The following is a 15,406-nucleotide window of genomic DNA, read 5'->3' on the forward strand; positions in this document are numbered from 1 at the left end:
TTAAAAAGCAGTGGAGAAGAAGAGATGTTCTAATTAGAGCATTTAGAGGGTGAAATAGGAGGCATCAGTAAAACCCCCACATGCATGCTCATGCCTCACATATTTGAGGCATTTTATTTTGAGGCACTGTTTTGTTACAGCTGTTTGTGTCATTGAGGCTATTCTGTGTATGCTGTGTTAAAATTCCATGTTTAAATACCTGAGCTCGGTAGTTGTTTGAGAGGTTTTTTGGGGTTTTGTTTTTTTCTTTGCATATAGGTTTAATTTCAGTTTATAACCACATTCATTAGCATTATGTGATAATACCGTGGCATCAGCATGGGAAGCATCAAGGTGTACATAAGCACATATTAATGAATACTTTTATATTCCTTTCAGGACTGTGGTTTACAGCACTGAGGTTTATCGAATCAGCGCTGTACTCTGAAAGTAACAGGACTGTGTGTGCTCTTTTCATCTTTCAAGTTCAAATTCCAGTCATGTGCTAAATATTTTCAAGGTGATGCACTTGAACACGCTCAATGTGTACCTAGCTGCATGGATGGTTTTACATAATGAGTCGCCATCTTTGAGCTTCCTCGCCCTACCTGGTCACTACTTGCCAAATAAGCAGCAACAAAAGTAGAGGCTGTACTGTAAACACTACAACCAAATATTTGAAATGTGACTGTTGATGCAGCAGTGTCTGACAGTAGATCTATTACGTCCTCTGAATCAGGCTGTTTTTTCGTGTGCCTCACCTCGCTGTTCACTCCTGTCAGGACTACCTGTCTTGGACTATTTGTCATGTTCCTCTGTGCATTTATAAGCAGCTTTAGTTGTGTTGCAGACACTGTCTTGTTTTGGGAGGCTGCTGAAGGGAGCATTGATGCTTCAGGGGTTAGTTTGGACAGCAACGTATGCAGCTGGTGTGCATCAAAGTAACATCCTCATGGTAAGAGACATAGTTCTAGACGGACATGTAATGTTAGCGTAAATGAGATTTCACTTTGTTTGCTGCTGCTTTTTGTATTTGATCACAATGAGAGAGAGGAAGGGACAGCATGAATGTGACTTAATGAGACTTGACCTCGATTTACAATTTGGAAGAAACTGTGACTTTGTTACGAACAGCAGGGAGTAGAACAAGAACCAAATCAAGTCTTTTTAAACAGAATCTGGCGCAGTTCGCAGTGGAGACCTGCAGATTCTCAGTGCACATCACATACAGTTTATGTAAAAACACAAGATGCGTGCACTGAGTTTACCTCACAGACATTCTTCGTACTAAATATTAGATAATTCTCGGTGCCGGGCTTCAGGCTGGTTAATCTCCCTTGTGAAGGTGATAGACTCATCAACATGACCTTCAGTTAATACTAAGTGTACTATAAACATCTTCCTGTTTCTGTCTGCATGTGTCAGTAACACAAACTCAGCTGTCAACAATTCTGCTCTTATCTCACAAATGTCAAAACAGGGAATATCTAGCTCCCAGATTTATCCAAATGGTCGAATTCTTGGAGAAAAAGTAAACTTTAAAATGTTCCTTATGTACTTCTGGAATCTGTCCAACACTGCTGCTATATGCTTCCATGTCAGTGTCACGTTGTGAAAACCGCTCGAGGTCCTGTGAAATTAAACATTCACTATTTTAACCATCTTAACAAATGACCATGTTTGTCCTTTTCTGAAAAACAAAGCCACTCTTCATTTCTTTATATTTTGCGAGGAGAACTAGGATTTATTCTGCAAACTTTTTTGGAATTGCACTATATAAAGGAAAAAATGGCGTTTGTACAGCTAGATCAGTGTTTGGTATGAACATCTTTATTCAACTCTGCCCGAACTTTCTTAGGCAAGCTTTCTCCTAATTTCTGTATTTACTCTTCAGGAATAGTTCTCCAGGCTTCTTGAAGGGCATTTCAAAGTTCCTCTTTGGGTGTTGGCTCCCTCCTCTGTGTATGTTCGTGACGATTTGAACTAAACATTTTAAATGTGGATCCATCACTACATAAGGGCTGTTGAAACTGAGTTTCAGTCCAGTTCTTGTGTAATTTGGCATACCTCAGCCTTTTCTCTCCATTTCCCTTCCTCAGTAATGGCTTCTTGACAGCCACCCTTCCACTGAGACTGTTTCTGATGAGGTGAGTAGCAGGGGAATGGAAAGAGCACATGCATCGCTCAGGTCCTGTGTCAGGTCTTTGCTGGATTCTTTCCTGTTTTTTAAGGACATGATGTTCAGATACTGTTCATTTCATGTAGATAGTTTTTAGGTCTGTCACTTCTCCTTTTGCCATTTTTGTAGCTTCAACTAAAGGATTTGTTTTATTTATTTGTTTGTTTGTTTTTTCTTTTGTGATAGCCTGCTCGTAACACAGTACACAAAGATGGCCCTATATACAATTTAACATAAGTTCTTTAAGTTGTCTGTTATGTATAGACGGCACTGGTTTATTCTTTGAGTTAGGTGTGTTTTATTATGATTGAATGAATCATAGATCAATGTCATTGTAACTATGACAGTGTGAATAACACTGTATTTGGTCCTTTTTTATGAACACATTCAATAAATGACTAAAGATTGCACGTAGCAATCTTTATGGAACACATTATACATAAATGTGTTTGCAGATGACACCACCGTCATTGGCCACATTCAGGATGGTGATGAGTCCACATACCAGCAGGAAGTTGAGCGGCTGGTACTCTGGTGCAGTCAGCACAATCTGGAGCTGAACACTCTTAAGACTGTAGAGATGACAGTGGACTTCAGGAGACATCCCTCAACTCTGCTCCCCCTCACCATATCAGACAGCCCTGTGTCGACTGTGAAGATCTTCAAGTTCCTGGGTACAACCATCTCCCAGGACCTGAAGTGGGAGACCAACATCAACGCCATCCTCAGAAAGACCCAGAAGAGGATTTACTTCCTGAGACAACCCCTAACCCTACAGTCTTCCAAAGGAGCTGCTAATCCAGTTCTACACTGTGGTCATTGAGTCCGTCCTGTGCTCCTCCATCACAGTCTGGTATGGAGCAGCCACTAAACAGGACAGGAGCAGACTGCAGCGGACTGTACGGGCAGCAGAAAGGATCATCAGCGCCCCCCTGCCCTCCGTCCAGGATCTGTACCTCTCAAGAACCAGGAAACGGGCAGGGAAAATCATCACAGACCCCTCACACCCTGGACAGAGACTTTTTGATCTGCTGCCCTCTGGCAGACGGTATAGAAGACTGCAGTCCAGGACCACCCAACAGTTTCTTTCCCCTCGCCATCTCCCTCCTAAACAGTTGACCTGTCACACTGCTCCCACTGCCAGACTACAACTGCACCTTATGTACATTCTGTAGTATTCATTCCACCTCATTTCATTTCTGTCATCCTGTATTCTATGTATATAAGTTTAGATTGGTTATTTATGGTTGGTTTACACAGTTTTTGTGTGTGTGTGTGTGTGTGTGTGTGTGTGTGTGTGTGTGTGTGTGTGTGTGTGTGTGTGTGTGTGTGTGTGTGTGTGTGTGTGTGTGTGCGTAATTTACATTGCTGTGCTTGAGAGTCACCATCTACCGGAACCAAATTCCTTGTATGTGTCTGCACATATACATGGCCAATAAACACGATTCTGATTCTGATGAGCTGCTGTAATTGACGTATTGACTGACGTAGCTGTTCCACAGAAACCATGACTGCATAAGTCAGAAACCAGCAGATTTAATTCTACCTGAACTGATTCTTCAGCCAAAGACCTGCCTTTTCTTTTTTCCTTCTTTTTTTTTTTTTTTTTTAAGACCCTGAGGCTGCAACGGAGGAATGAGGAGTGGCATTAACAGAGAAATGTTTACTGATCAGAAATACACACATGGAAAGACAAGCATCTGTAAACAGAGCTATAAGAAAAATAAAGGAGCAGCAAGGAATAAGGAGCTGATGGAGAGAAAAGTAAAAATGGAACAAAGGTTGAAACCTATGCTTGATTTTTCTTTACTTCAGAGCTTCCTATTGAGAAGCAAGAGGAATACCACAGAATGAGGGAAGTGACTGTAATAAACTTGTAATAGCAGATCCTGTTCTTTGCAGGAAGCAGCTTCAGTTGGGAGTGACGCCAAGCCCATCTACTTAATGGTTTACTTGCACCCTGGTGTGTATGGGTGGAAAAACGGTGCCAACCTCAAAGTGCCAGCAAGGCTTTGTTCCAGTGTGCTACCTTAGTGTCCATGTGTCAAAGGAGGGTTTGGGCTAAGGACTAACACCAACAGGAAGTGCAGGAAATGGCTGTTATGGTGTGGTAATCTCCAAACATTTTTAAAAAAAAATCTAGTTATGTAAACAGTTTGTTTCTCCACTTTTCTAAAAGATAAAGCTTTGATGTTGCACGCTTCCTAATATTTAAGCAATCAAAAACAAGAAGAAACAGCAAATTCAATCAAACTTCAAACAGCAGGAAATCACTGGTGCTTTGTAGACATTGTAGTGCTAATTTAATCTGTTTTGCTTTAGAGTGACATTTCAGCCCCAAACTCCAAGTATGTCGTGGTGTTTCAAATTGGTAAAACAACTTTACCTCATCAAAGTTTACAAGACTTGTGACTCTTTTTTTTTTCCATTGCATTATTGCCACATACTCATTTACCGTAAACTATAGATGCACCTCTGTGTGGGCTTAGATGAAAGGGTGGTTGCGTTTTCATCACAAAGACATGTGCCACTCAGTTTGGAAGGATAATGCTTCTGCTCCTCACTCCAGGCCCTCACATTTTGGGAAGCTCAGGTGATTCAGGAGATGATGACAGATTATACTTCTGACTCACCGTGCTGCTTTCTGGAAATACCACCCTTGCGTACAACATGCCAAGAATTTTTACATGCCTTTGTGAAAAGGCACTTTAAAACAAAATCTGCTTCAGATGCATTTAGCTTTTACTTCCAAATAGCACTCCACGCAGGCAGGAGTCCAGGAGCAGCTTCTAGGCTTTGGCCTCTAACATTCACAGTGTGCTCTCTGTTCATCGTCAAGAAGAGGCCAAGAAGTAAGTTTCGTTTCTTTTTTTTAATTTAAGGAGATAATTTGTTAGTGACCAGATTTACTCAATATTTGTGGTGTTTTTTTTAAGAAATGCAAATCTTTAACTACTTGTGCTGCCTCACTGCAAATACTGCTAACAGGCAAAATCAAAATAGAGGATAAAATGCAAATGTAATTTGGCTTGGTCTTTCAGTTTCTCTATAGCTCCTTCCCCAGGTTATAGAAATCACTTGATCCCTTTATAGTAAAGGAGTCACAGAGCTAAATGTAAAAATGTTCATTGTTTTGTTTATCATTCTTATGGTTTATGACCAGATTTTACTAGAAGGCATGATCAGACACAGACAGGAACAAATTATTTAAATCACTTAGAAATCAAACCAGAAGATTTGGTACCTGAAATTTTTGTGTGTGTCCTCGTTTTTATTTCAAACCTGAAAAGTCAGGCGCAACTTCTTATAAAAGTACAAACTGAAAGTTAGTGCCTTTCTTCCTGCTGGGCGATAATGTCGTGTCCCCAAATGTTGGAACATTAATGAATACCTAAAACCTCTGAACTGCAGGTAAAAGAGAAATTAAAAACAATATTCAGGTTCCTCAGTTTTGACAAATGTAGTGTGAACAACTTGAGATCAAAACACATGCATGTATGTAGCATTTTTGTGTGTGTGTCTAATGTGGGTCATCTGATCATCCTGGCTTTCACCGCAGCAGGATGGGCTTATTGTATTGTCTGACAGGAAACGCACACACTCACACATAAACATGCATGTGTGCACGTGTCTGTGTGTTATCACCTCTAGACAATACAGAGGAACAGGAGCACAAAGACAGGAGAGTGTTGTCCTGAGGGCTGGCGAGCAGAGCCGCACACACATTCAAACAACACGGGCTAAAAATGAGCTCATACCTGATGTAATGACACAAGGAGAGCTCTTCTTCTTGCTTCTTCTCTTTCACAGATGAAATTTAATCATTCTTGCCAGCATTCCTGTTAAAAGAATGCACCAAAGTAGACTCTAAACTCGACTCAGTGTCAGCTGAAACATAAATCAGTAAAGTGCTTAAAGTCCATGAGGCTTGAGAGCGCCTTAGGTTGCTCAAACGTGCAACATTCATGCCAAGACCACATTTTTCAGCCTCTCTGTAAATAGCAACATTAGGTCACCTCTAAATCTTCTTTAAGTACCAGACTAGTTGGTGGTGTTGGTGTCAGAGGTACCAAAGAAAAAGGTTGAGAGCATGAAATATGAGGCTGTGAAGGCAATACGGAGGAGGGGGAGATGGAGGAGAGGAGGGTATGTGGGAGTTTTCTTCTGTGCTGGGGGGTAGAAGACAACTCTGCTAAAAGAGAAAGAAAACTCCTCCCAAACACAGAAGTGCATGAAAGGCGGGGCTGAGAGCTCACAAATCACTCCCCAAAGAGAGGAGGAGGAGGGCAGAGTTTGTGACAATGCTGCGCTACTTGTTGTTGCCCATCCAAAGGAGCCGGTCAGCAATTTTTAGCTAGTCAGTCATTCAAATTATGAAAGTCAATAAGTTTGTGAAGTGAGAGAAAAGAGCAGCGATCACACACTGAGGAGGAGCTCACACTTGCAGGTAGGAATGAGAAGTTTGTAGGAGCACACTTGTATGCAGTGGGGTGTAGGAATGTGTATGTGGGGAAGTTGACAGCAGAGGAGACGGAGCTGAGGCAGCTATCTTTATGATCGTCTTATGAATGCAATTTTTTTCCCCCGTTTGTCTGTTTTTCTACTTGTTACTTTCTTTCTCTGGCTGCTGTTTATCTCCCTACGCCGCTGTGCTTTCCCTTCATCTCACAGCTGTCTGTCCGTCCATCCCTCTTGGTTTCCTTGTTTACAGCTCCCAGTGAGTAAAATTTACTCTGGGATTTTTTTTTGAGCAATAAGTTGCCATCCCAAGGCGCTGGGTGTAACTGCGGTTGCTGGGATTGGTGGTGTTAGCTGTGGAAAACCCAGCAGGAAATAATTACACGAAATATGAAAGATAAGACCAACGGCATTTCTTTCATCATTTTCTTTTTCTTGTTAGGCTCGCTCACTTAAGCATTTGCTTATCCTGACTCGATGTGATAAATGACTCAAAAATCTGGCTGCTTGTCAGAGATGGCGTTGCTTAACCCTTTACAACACCTAAAATTAGTCGTTGCTAAATACGAAGATGATGAATATGTGTTTGTGACATATGACTTAAAAGATTTGTGAGTTTAAAACAAAACTGTAAATTAAAAGCTCTTATCAGACAGCGCTTTGCTGTTTTGCTCACGATCACTTTGACAGGTCGAGGCTGAAACTCGTGATCTCATAACTGAGAGGTCAATCTTTAAACAGCAAGCCACCAACTAAATGATGACAGAGTCAGGCATGTGTGTCTGTGTGGTGTTGATGTTGGGGGGGGACACATGTATGCAGCAGGTTGCTTCAGACATTAGTCAGTGTCATGTCTGAACTTCTCAGTGGAGTTGGAGTAAACCAATGAGATTCAGCCTTTAATGCTAAAATGTGTCTGTGTCAGATGCAAGGAGCACAGATTTGTGACGGTTGTGTGTTTCCAGGGTCAGTATTGTATGTGTAGTGTTGTGTTACTTGGATTCCTTGTGGTGTCAGTTGTTTGGTATTCCAGTAAGCCATCAGCACTATACAACCTACTAATCTTTGCAAAGACAGAGACCCTGCATAGCTGGAAAAGGGGGAAAAACAGATATTTATGGTCTTTATTTAAGTACATTGCTGCATTACTTGGTCATCACCAATATGTGGTACTTTAAATCTGAAGAAAATATTGTACATTTTCCTCTAATGCTTGCATCCGATGCCCAGAAGACTTTAGAGAGACACAAACATGTGACAAATACAGAGAGTACGATCCAGATTTATCCATCCAGCAGTATACTAAATAATATAGTTGGGAACTTTGAAGCATCTGGGCTAGACACAGCATCTTCAACATCAGTGATGTGGATTGTGTCAAAGAGGCTAAGTATTTTTGAATTAAACTTAGAACCTGCAATTTTTCTTTATTAAAGCAGTACGACAGATGACGTGGAAATATGGACAAAAACAGCACAATGGTACCTTTCTACTATGCACATTACATGATGTTTAATGACATTTTAAAAAAGCTTTACAAGATTTGAAATGGTGTTACAGGTACCCCTCGTCCTTATGCTAAGCTCACATCATTATCCTCTAGCTCTAACCTTTCCTTATTGTTGTACAGACAAGTATGAAAAGGCTTGAAGTGGGATCAGTCTTGCCATCGAACTGTCAGAGAGAAGGCAAATGGGTCTGTTACCCAAAATGTCAAACACTGATTTAGTCATTTATGTGAAGAAGTGTTGGGTGGCTGCGCTTCAGGAGGTAGAGGAGATCATCTACTAATCAGAAGCTTGGTGGTTTGATCACTGGCTTTTTGGCAAGAGACTGAACGTCGAGTTGCTCCGATACAACCATTGGAGTGTGAATGCTAGGTGTGAAACACTTGGACACAGAAATAAGCCCTTGTATGAATGTGCGTGTAAATGGGTAATTGGGGCTTGTTGTAAGAAGCGGTTGGGGTGATCAAATTAAGTATGTAAGTACCAATCAATTTACATTTAGAGTAACATATTTAGCAGGTTTTTTGTTTGTTTTTTCCTGCTTCATATCGATCCATTTGGGATCCTTTTGAGTCCACATGTAGTTAATGTAGTGGGTATGTGCTACCTTACCTTACTTAACCTGTTTCCTGTTTTTGTTCTGCCTGTTTTCTCAACAAAAGCTTGAGTAAATGAAACCAATCACTGTCCTGGTGATTTTCCTTTTGGAGATAAGCCAGAATTTGTTATACAGCCTGGCTTGCACTATCCGTGCTTCCTTGTAAGTAACATAGCTTTAGTTGTGAAATAACAATAAGATGACAGTGATAACACTAACCAATGCTTCAGGCATATATAGCCTTTAATTTGATCAATTTAACAAATAATTAAATATATCAGCTTTTTAATTCAATTGTTTACACATGAGAAGATGTCAGAAGTGCATCCCACAATGCAGTGCAATCTTTGTAGTTCAAACATCATTTGAAACTTGGTTTCAGATTTAAGGTTGCAGGTTCTTCCTGACAGTTCACTCTGCATCTTTTACTGAAGTGAAAATCTACAAGCTCCATTCATCACCTACTCAGCTGCCACTTCGTGCAACTGTCTGACAGTGTGGTGTACAGTGACTGTACAGTTAAGACTGATGCGTAAATGTACAAAATGAGTGCACATGCTGAGGGGAAGTTAGGTGTGACTGTCTGACAGAGTGAGAGATGTGCACAAAGGTTTAGAAGTATGAAATGGCAGCTACTGCTGTGGGATTTAATAAGAGCCTCATTAATATGTTAAACACATCTCTCACACACACACACACTCTTTCACACACACACACACACACACACTGGTGAGCCCACGCACTGAAGAGCGCAGTAGGACACCTCTCCCTCTCTCTAACAAAGACTGGCTCTACACAGTGGTCATGTGACAGTTGTTCCCATTGTTCACTTCTGGCCAGGGGTGGTTTTCCTAATGTGTGTGTGTGTGTGCATGCGCATGAGTATTTGCGTGCATGTTAAAGCAGGAAGACACTTTAAGCCAGCCAGAGGAAATCCCTCATTCCCAAGCATGTTGATGTTTGCGCTCGTCCTCCCGGTTGTGTGTATGCTCGTGTGTAATGACAGACCACCTCTGCAGCATCTGAAGCTTAATGTTAAAACCCTACTTTAATTTTGAAGCATTTTATCGAGTGTGTTTTTTAATCTAGACGCTCGGTTTGTGTTTTGTAAACCATCTGTCCATGGTACCAAAGGACTAAAAGAGATTCGCGGAACTCTCTTAAAGACTCCTGATGTTCCCCAAAAAGGCCAATATTTTAAAACCACTACTTGAGTGGATTAGCCAAAGAGCTCTCTGCCTCCTGGCTGATGTGTTGGGTTGGCTGGAGAGATGCTGAGAGAGCTCACCATCAAAACATTTGACTAAATTGAATTGAACCGATTGCAAAAGTAGTGTCCTTCAGATGGAAATGGCTCAAGAGATACTCTGTGAAAAGGAGGAAGGCATATTTGTTTTATTGATAGTAATTCTTTATAATGAACTGCTGTCCTCTAAATGTTTATACTGCCATTTCCTCTTCCCGTTAATCTACACGTCCCCCCCCCTCCAAGGTCTTGTGCACAAATGTTATTGTTCCAAACCCAAGGCCTTCACTAGTGTTGGTGACAAACCAAATCTCACTTGAGGATGTTTTGTCTGTTACATGGCTAAAGAATAAAACTTTTTATTGGCTGGCAGACCTTTATGAACATGTGAAACTGTGTGAATTTCCCTTTTAACCATTTATTTTGGAATTGTCTAGCTACCCAATCTTACTGGGTTGAGGTAATAACAAAAATTTTACTTGTACTCAGCTTTGGGCTACCATATGTTTAGGTAAGATAGCATAAATACCTTCTTAAAATATTCCTCATAACCAGTTTAAATACAATAACAATGTGACAGTTGAATAAGGATCCACCAATTGCAGGGGAATGATTGGGCATTTTGAAGGATATTTATTAAATGAACCTGAGGAATAAAAACTGAAACTTTATGACTGTTTTTCCTCTTTGTAACCGTCTACATTGCACTGTTAGTATATGAACATGAGTACGTTTGTAAACATGAAATATGTAAACATAGTTATTTCTTGTTGTTTCTGAAGGTAAGACTGCATCAAGTTTCTGATATGTTGATTTTTCTTACTGCTGTTTCATTTTAGTTTAGTTTTGATTTAAAAAATAATAATAAATTTATAAGCAAAAACTTTTTTTTCCCTCCAGCTCTTAGAATGAATAATTTATCATTATCTTGAAATGTTCATTCCTGTGTGTTTGTATGAAAGCACATTATTTAAAACAAACAGTTTTTCTGTAAAACAACAAGCGAAAATTGATACCAGTTGAAATGTGGGTCAAAATTGTAGAAATAATGACTCAGCATTCTTGATATTTTTTTTGTTGATACCCCTATCTTTTCTGCCGTATACTGATTATATTGTCACTTGTGCTTCTGAGGGATTATGTTATGAGCGCTAGTATTAACCGTTACGATACTGATTTTAAGAAGTTTTTACGTTACTTAACGTGCACACACCTTGTACATGAAAAAAAGGCACTAGCAAGTGTCACTCAAACCTAATGTGAAGTTAAAACTTGCTGGTATAAAACACAAATTCTTTGGCATGGATGTCTTTTCAAATCTGTCTGACCCACTATAGCGTATACTGTCCATACATAGGAAATAATAGACTTGGTATAGGAAGCACTTGCACTCATTTGCAGAGTTATAACTACTGGTTGAACAGCTGTGGAGAAGAGAGGGTGAACCAGGGACAAAGATAAAAGTGGTGGGGAACTAGACGAGTCCATTATTATAAGAGGTAAAAGGATAAAGAAAAGGGAGAAGGACAAGTCTGGGAGCTGCCATGATGGACAGGCAGGGAGGAAGGGAGGGAGGGCATGTCTGTGTGGAGGAGGGTGTGAGACTACAAGAGAAAGGGGGAAGATGGATGAGTAGGGACCAGTGAGAGAAGAGTGAAATAATGCAGAAAAAAATAAATGGTTGGAAAAGAATAGGCAAATGTACAGGACAAGAGTGTAGCTGTAGCTCTCAGAATCAATTGTTTATGTATTAGTTAAACGGACCCAGTATACGGGAGTAAGTGCTAAATGTTTGTGTTTTCAATCAGTGAGAGTCAGTCAATTCTCTTCTGCAGGAGAGTGTGTGTCTGTGTCTGGCAGATGGTCAGGGCCACACACACACAAATACACATACAGCTGACCGTCCCCAAGGGTCGTATAATATCTTCTCCTGTTGTAGTCGTTCTACCCTTCAGAGGAATCCACTCTCTCTGACCCGGCATGCCTTAGAAGGACTTTTACTGTGTACACTGAAGAGTCCTGAACCAGCCAGCTGTTCCTTTCTCTAAACCATTATTTGCATTTTTATTGATATTCATGATTACAAGCTGGTGGCTCAGTGACCCCCTGCTGGAGTTAAGTTTTAGCATTTAGTTCCAGTTTAAGGCGGTCCTGGTTTATTTATAGGAGTGACAAAACTCCAAGAACCTACTGAAAGGTTGTGTCCTCTCGTTTGTAGCCTTCTCCTTTGAGCTGGTGTTAACTCTAGCGTTTGCCATTTAACGTGACAGCAAACAACAGCCGTAGATGAGAAACTATGCGAGTATTTTTGCCAAAAGACCAAAAAAGTGCTACTAAACACAAATCTTGGAGACATCACACAGGGTATCAATCATCTCAGTCATTGAGCATACTTTAGCACAGCCCTGGAAGCGGGGAAATTGACTTCTGTGGCTGTAATGCTGCTCCAACAAGTGCTCCAATTTATGCTTTCACATATTTTTAAGCGCTAGTTCTGTTCGCATTGGCAGAAGTCTAAACAAAAATGCTACAAAGACATTTTATCATTTCGGCTTGCTATCAAAGTATTAAATGTAAGACAGTTTGCTGCTAGGAGGCACGTTTCTGTACTGTACACATGGTCTGAAATGATGTCCGTCTGAGCTGTTAGTTTTTGTTGTTTGTTGCGGATCATCTTTTTTGTTATTGCACATGTAAAAGTGGTCCAGCAGCATTTTTCTGCAGTTACTGCAGGTCAGTTGAACACCGGTCAGTTTGATTATGTTCCTTCAGCTTGTGTTCTCTGATCATAATCAGGCTGTTTAACAATAGCAAACACGGGCTCAGTTGTTCAGATCAGATTCTTAGGTTTGAGATTAGAGAGCGGGTCAGTTGAATCCAGTCTGCTACCGTGTTATTTTAGTTTGTACAGTATGACTAACTGCTGTGCTGTGAGTGATTCAGAGCGGATAAAGCTGTGCTGTTCACTCATCGTCACACAGCAGGGGAATTTCTCTGTCCTGTGTTTTAGTTCCCTGTCATCCTATCGGTCATGTTCATCATGCTGTATTTATAACTGTGTCTGTCTGTTCATTACACAAGATCTAGCTAATGGGCAAAAATAAAGTTGGGTGCAGTGCTGCTCTCTTTTCTTTTTTTCTGTTTTCCCTTTTTTTAAGTATCTGGTGTATGAATCAGTTTTTAAGGAGATTACTGGAATACAAAGTATTTTGAAAATGTCCTAGTGTTATACTGATACTGATACTCAGAGGTTGTTGCTAAAAATATCACATAACACTGAGGCACACAGGGTCAGACCTCTATTCTGTTCTCATATCCACTAACAGAGGGCTGAAGTCAGCCTTCAGTCTGGTGTGGGAGAAAAGAAAACGTGGCTCCGATCCAACTATTGTATAAAAATTGGCTCAGGCGAAATTCTCAAACACATCTACTTTACTTTAATCTTCCCCTCTTCAGTGGAAATATTAAATTGTTATCCATTTGCTAACTTATGTGGATTTTATTGGCTTCGTTTTCAGACACAGTGTAGCTACAGATTTTGTTTCAGAGTGTGCACATGAAATTTTTTGTTTTTAAAAAAAAAAGGGGGGGGGGAATCCATTAAATAGAGATGGGGTGTTATTCAGAGGTCAGATTAACTTGCTGCATCTACTAAACATTAGCGAAAAGTGCTAGTAAGTATTTCTGTATGTATGAACACTTGAAAGAGAGTGAGAATGATGGCTTTGTGTCTCCATTAAAGAGAGACAACTACTGTATACTGGCTGTGTGCGCCATTTCATCTCAGTCAGTGCTTCATGTCAGCCATTGTTACACAAATGTATAGCTGAGATTACTGTTCGTTATAACACACCTGAAGACAGCTAATTTGTTTGATTCATTCACTTAGTTTCCTTTATATTTGCAGGAACTCAGTAAAGTTCTTAATCTTTATTAAGTAATCCAAAGTCATGGTGTATGTCATTACTGTTTAACAGTAAATGTCTGTATGTGTTTTGTTTCCAGAGTTGAGGATGATGGCAGAGGGGCGTTTTGCTAGTCTGCCCAGGTCTCTTCAAGCACACCACACCCTGGGAGGAGGCACAGGCCACTCTGGAGTACCCAGCAGCCCTCTTGGTGCCCCAAGCAATAATACCTGCTCCTCCAGGAGGCACCAGGCCTCTCTCACATCCTCCATGGATCTTCTCAGCTCCAGACCTGGGTAAGCTGTGTAACCATCATAAGCTCACTGCTGTTGAGTCATTTATTAGAAATCAGCAATAGTAACATTTCCCAGTGTGAGTAACTGTTTGCTTTTTGTCCTGCAGTCTCCATCCAGGCCAGTGTGGCAGCCTATCAGAAAAGCCAGCTGCCACCTACCAGCCAATCTCTATTCATGGGACTCTGCCTCGGCGCAAAAGAGGAGGGGTCAACCTCACACATGGAAACTACACCTGGGACCCCAAAGCCAATCACACAGAGCCTTTAATTTATGAGAATGCATTACTGACTGCTGAGTACCCTCATCAGTCCATGACCTCTTCACTGGTCCAAAATATCGCTGATGACTTCCATGGTTACAGGTAAACATGTTCACAAACACAGACAAACATGGATAATGCTTCTGGATGTTTATAGTTTCATTTTCATTCTGCGGTTTGTTCTTGCACATTCTGGGCAAATGACAGTCTTCATCACAAGTACGACTGTTGCTTATCTTTATATCTGTCAGATGTTTGTGTAGGGAAACCATCTTTCAGAAGAAGCACCTTTTGTTCAGTACTATCATGATAAAAGGTGATTGTTGCAGGGGTGTCTTGTCATTCTGAAGGCTGGCAATGTTTGATGATCAGAGACTGTTAGTGCTCTCGAGAAAACACTGCTCCTCTTCAGACTGGAGAGTGAGACAGTGTGGAGTTGGATGGAGAAAAGTGAGGTTGTATAGAGACCCCTGAGGGGGTGTAGTGATTAGCTCAACTTCAGAGGGAGCACACACACACACACACACACAAACCCACACACATCTCATCCCTCATCATGTCCTCCACCTTTCTATCTCTAGTGTAGAGTTACAACAGACTGTATCTGATGTAGCCAGCTTTGTGTGTGCATGTGATGTGCGTCTGTGGGCGCATTCGTGTAGCCCCCAGCAGTTGGGTTACCTTTGTTGGTCAGGGTGTGGCGTGGCAGATCAGAGACTACTGTGAAGTCTTTGTCTCTACTTTTTATCTGTCTGCCTCCATGCCGGATAGATTTCATAGACCGCTGACATACAGTGGGACAATTTGTCCAGGTCAAATTCAGCCTGTACAGGTGGCAAAATAATGAGTAGCATATTGTTCTTTTTTTTGTGTTCTTTCACAACGTTAGTACAACTTCATGGGTATTTTCTTGTTCTTTTAAACAGCTAGCACAGAAAGTGCCAGTTTTTACACCTTTCATGCATAAATGAGCCTTTT

The 15,406-nt window shown here is 40.9% G+C and overlaps 1 protein-coding gene across 2 annotated transcripts in view; it reads left to right on the top strand.

Annotated features, from left to right (window-relative positions):
* Window positions 1-15,406, top strand: part of bcar3 (BCAR3 adaptor protein, NSP family member) — a 66,738-nt gene that overhangs the window by 8,185 nt on the left and 43,147 nt on the right. The window contains exons 1-3 of one of the 2 annotated variants that reach the window (XM_085437257.1): window positions 6,485-6,605; window positions 13,974-14,169; window positions 14,276-14,530. In XM_085437257.1, coding sequence (XP_085293383.1) covers window positions 13,982-14,169; window positions 14,276-14,530 — 443 coding nt within the window. In that variant the 5' untranslated portion in view covers window positions 6,485-6,605; window positions 13,974-13,981. Of the gene's footprint in view, window positions 1-6,484; window positions 6,606-13,973; window positions 14,170-14,275; window positions 14,531-15,406 lie in introns of those variants that run through there. The other variant, XM_085437256.1, reaches the window with a different exon arrangement.

The sequence above is a fragment of the Copadichromis virginalis genome, linkage group LG17, assembly GCF_057382275.1.
Source record: "Copadichromis virginalis isolate Kocher_CV1m ecotype Utaka linkage group LG17, C_Virginalis_male_GT1.1, whole genome shotgun sequence".
NCBI classification, from domain to species: Eukaryota; Metazoa; Chordata; class Actinopteri; order Cichliformes; family Cichlidae; genus Copadichromis; species Copadichromis virginalis.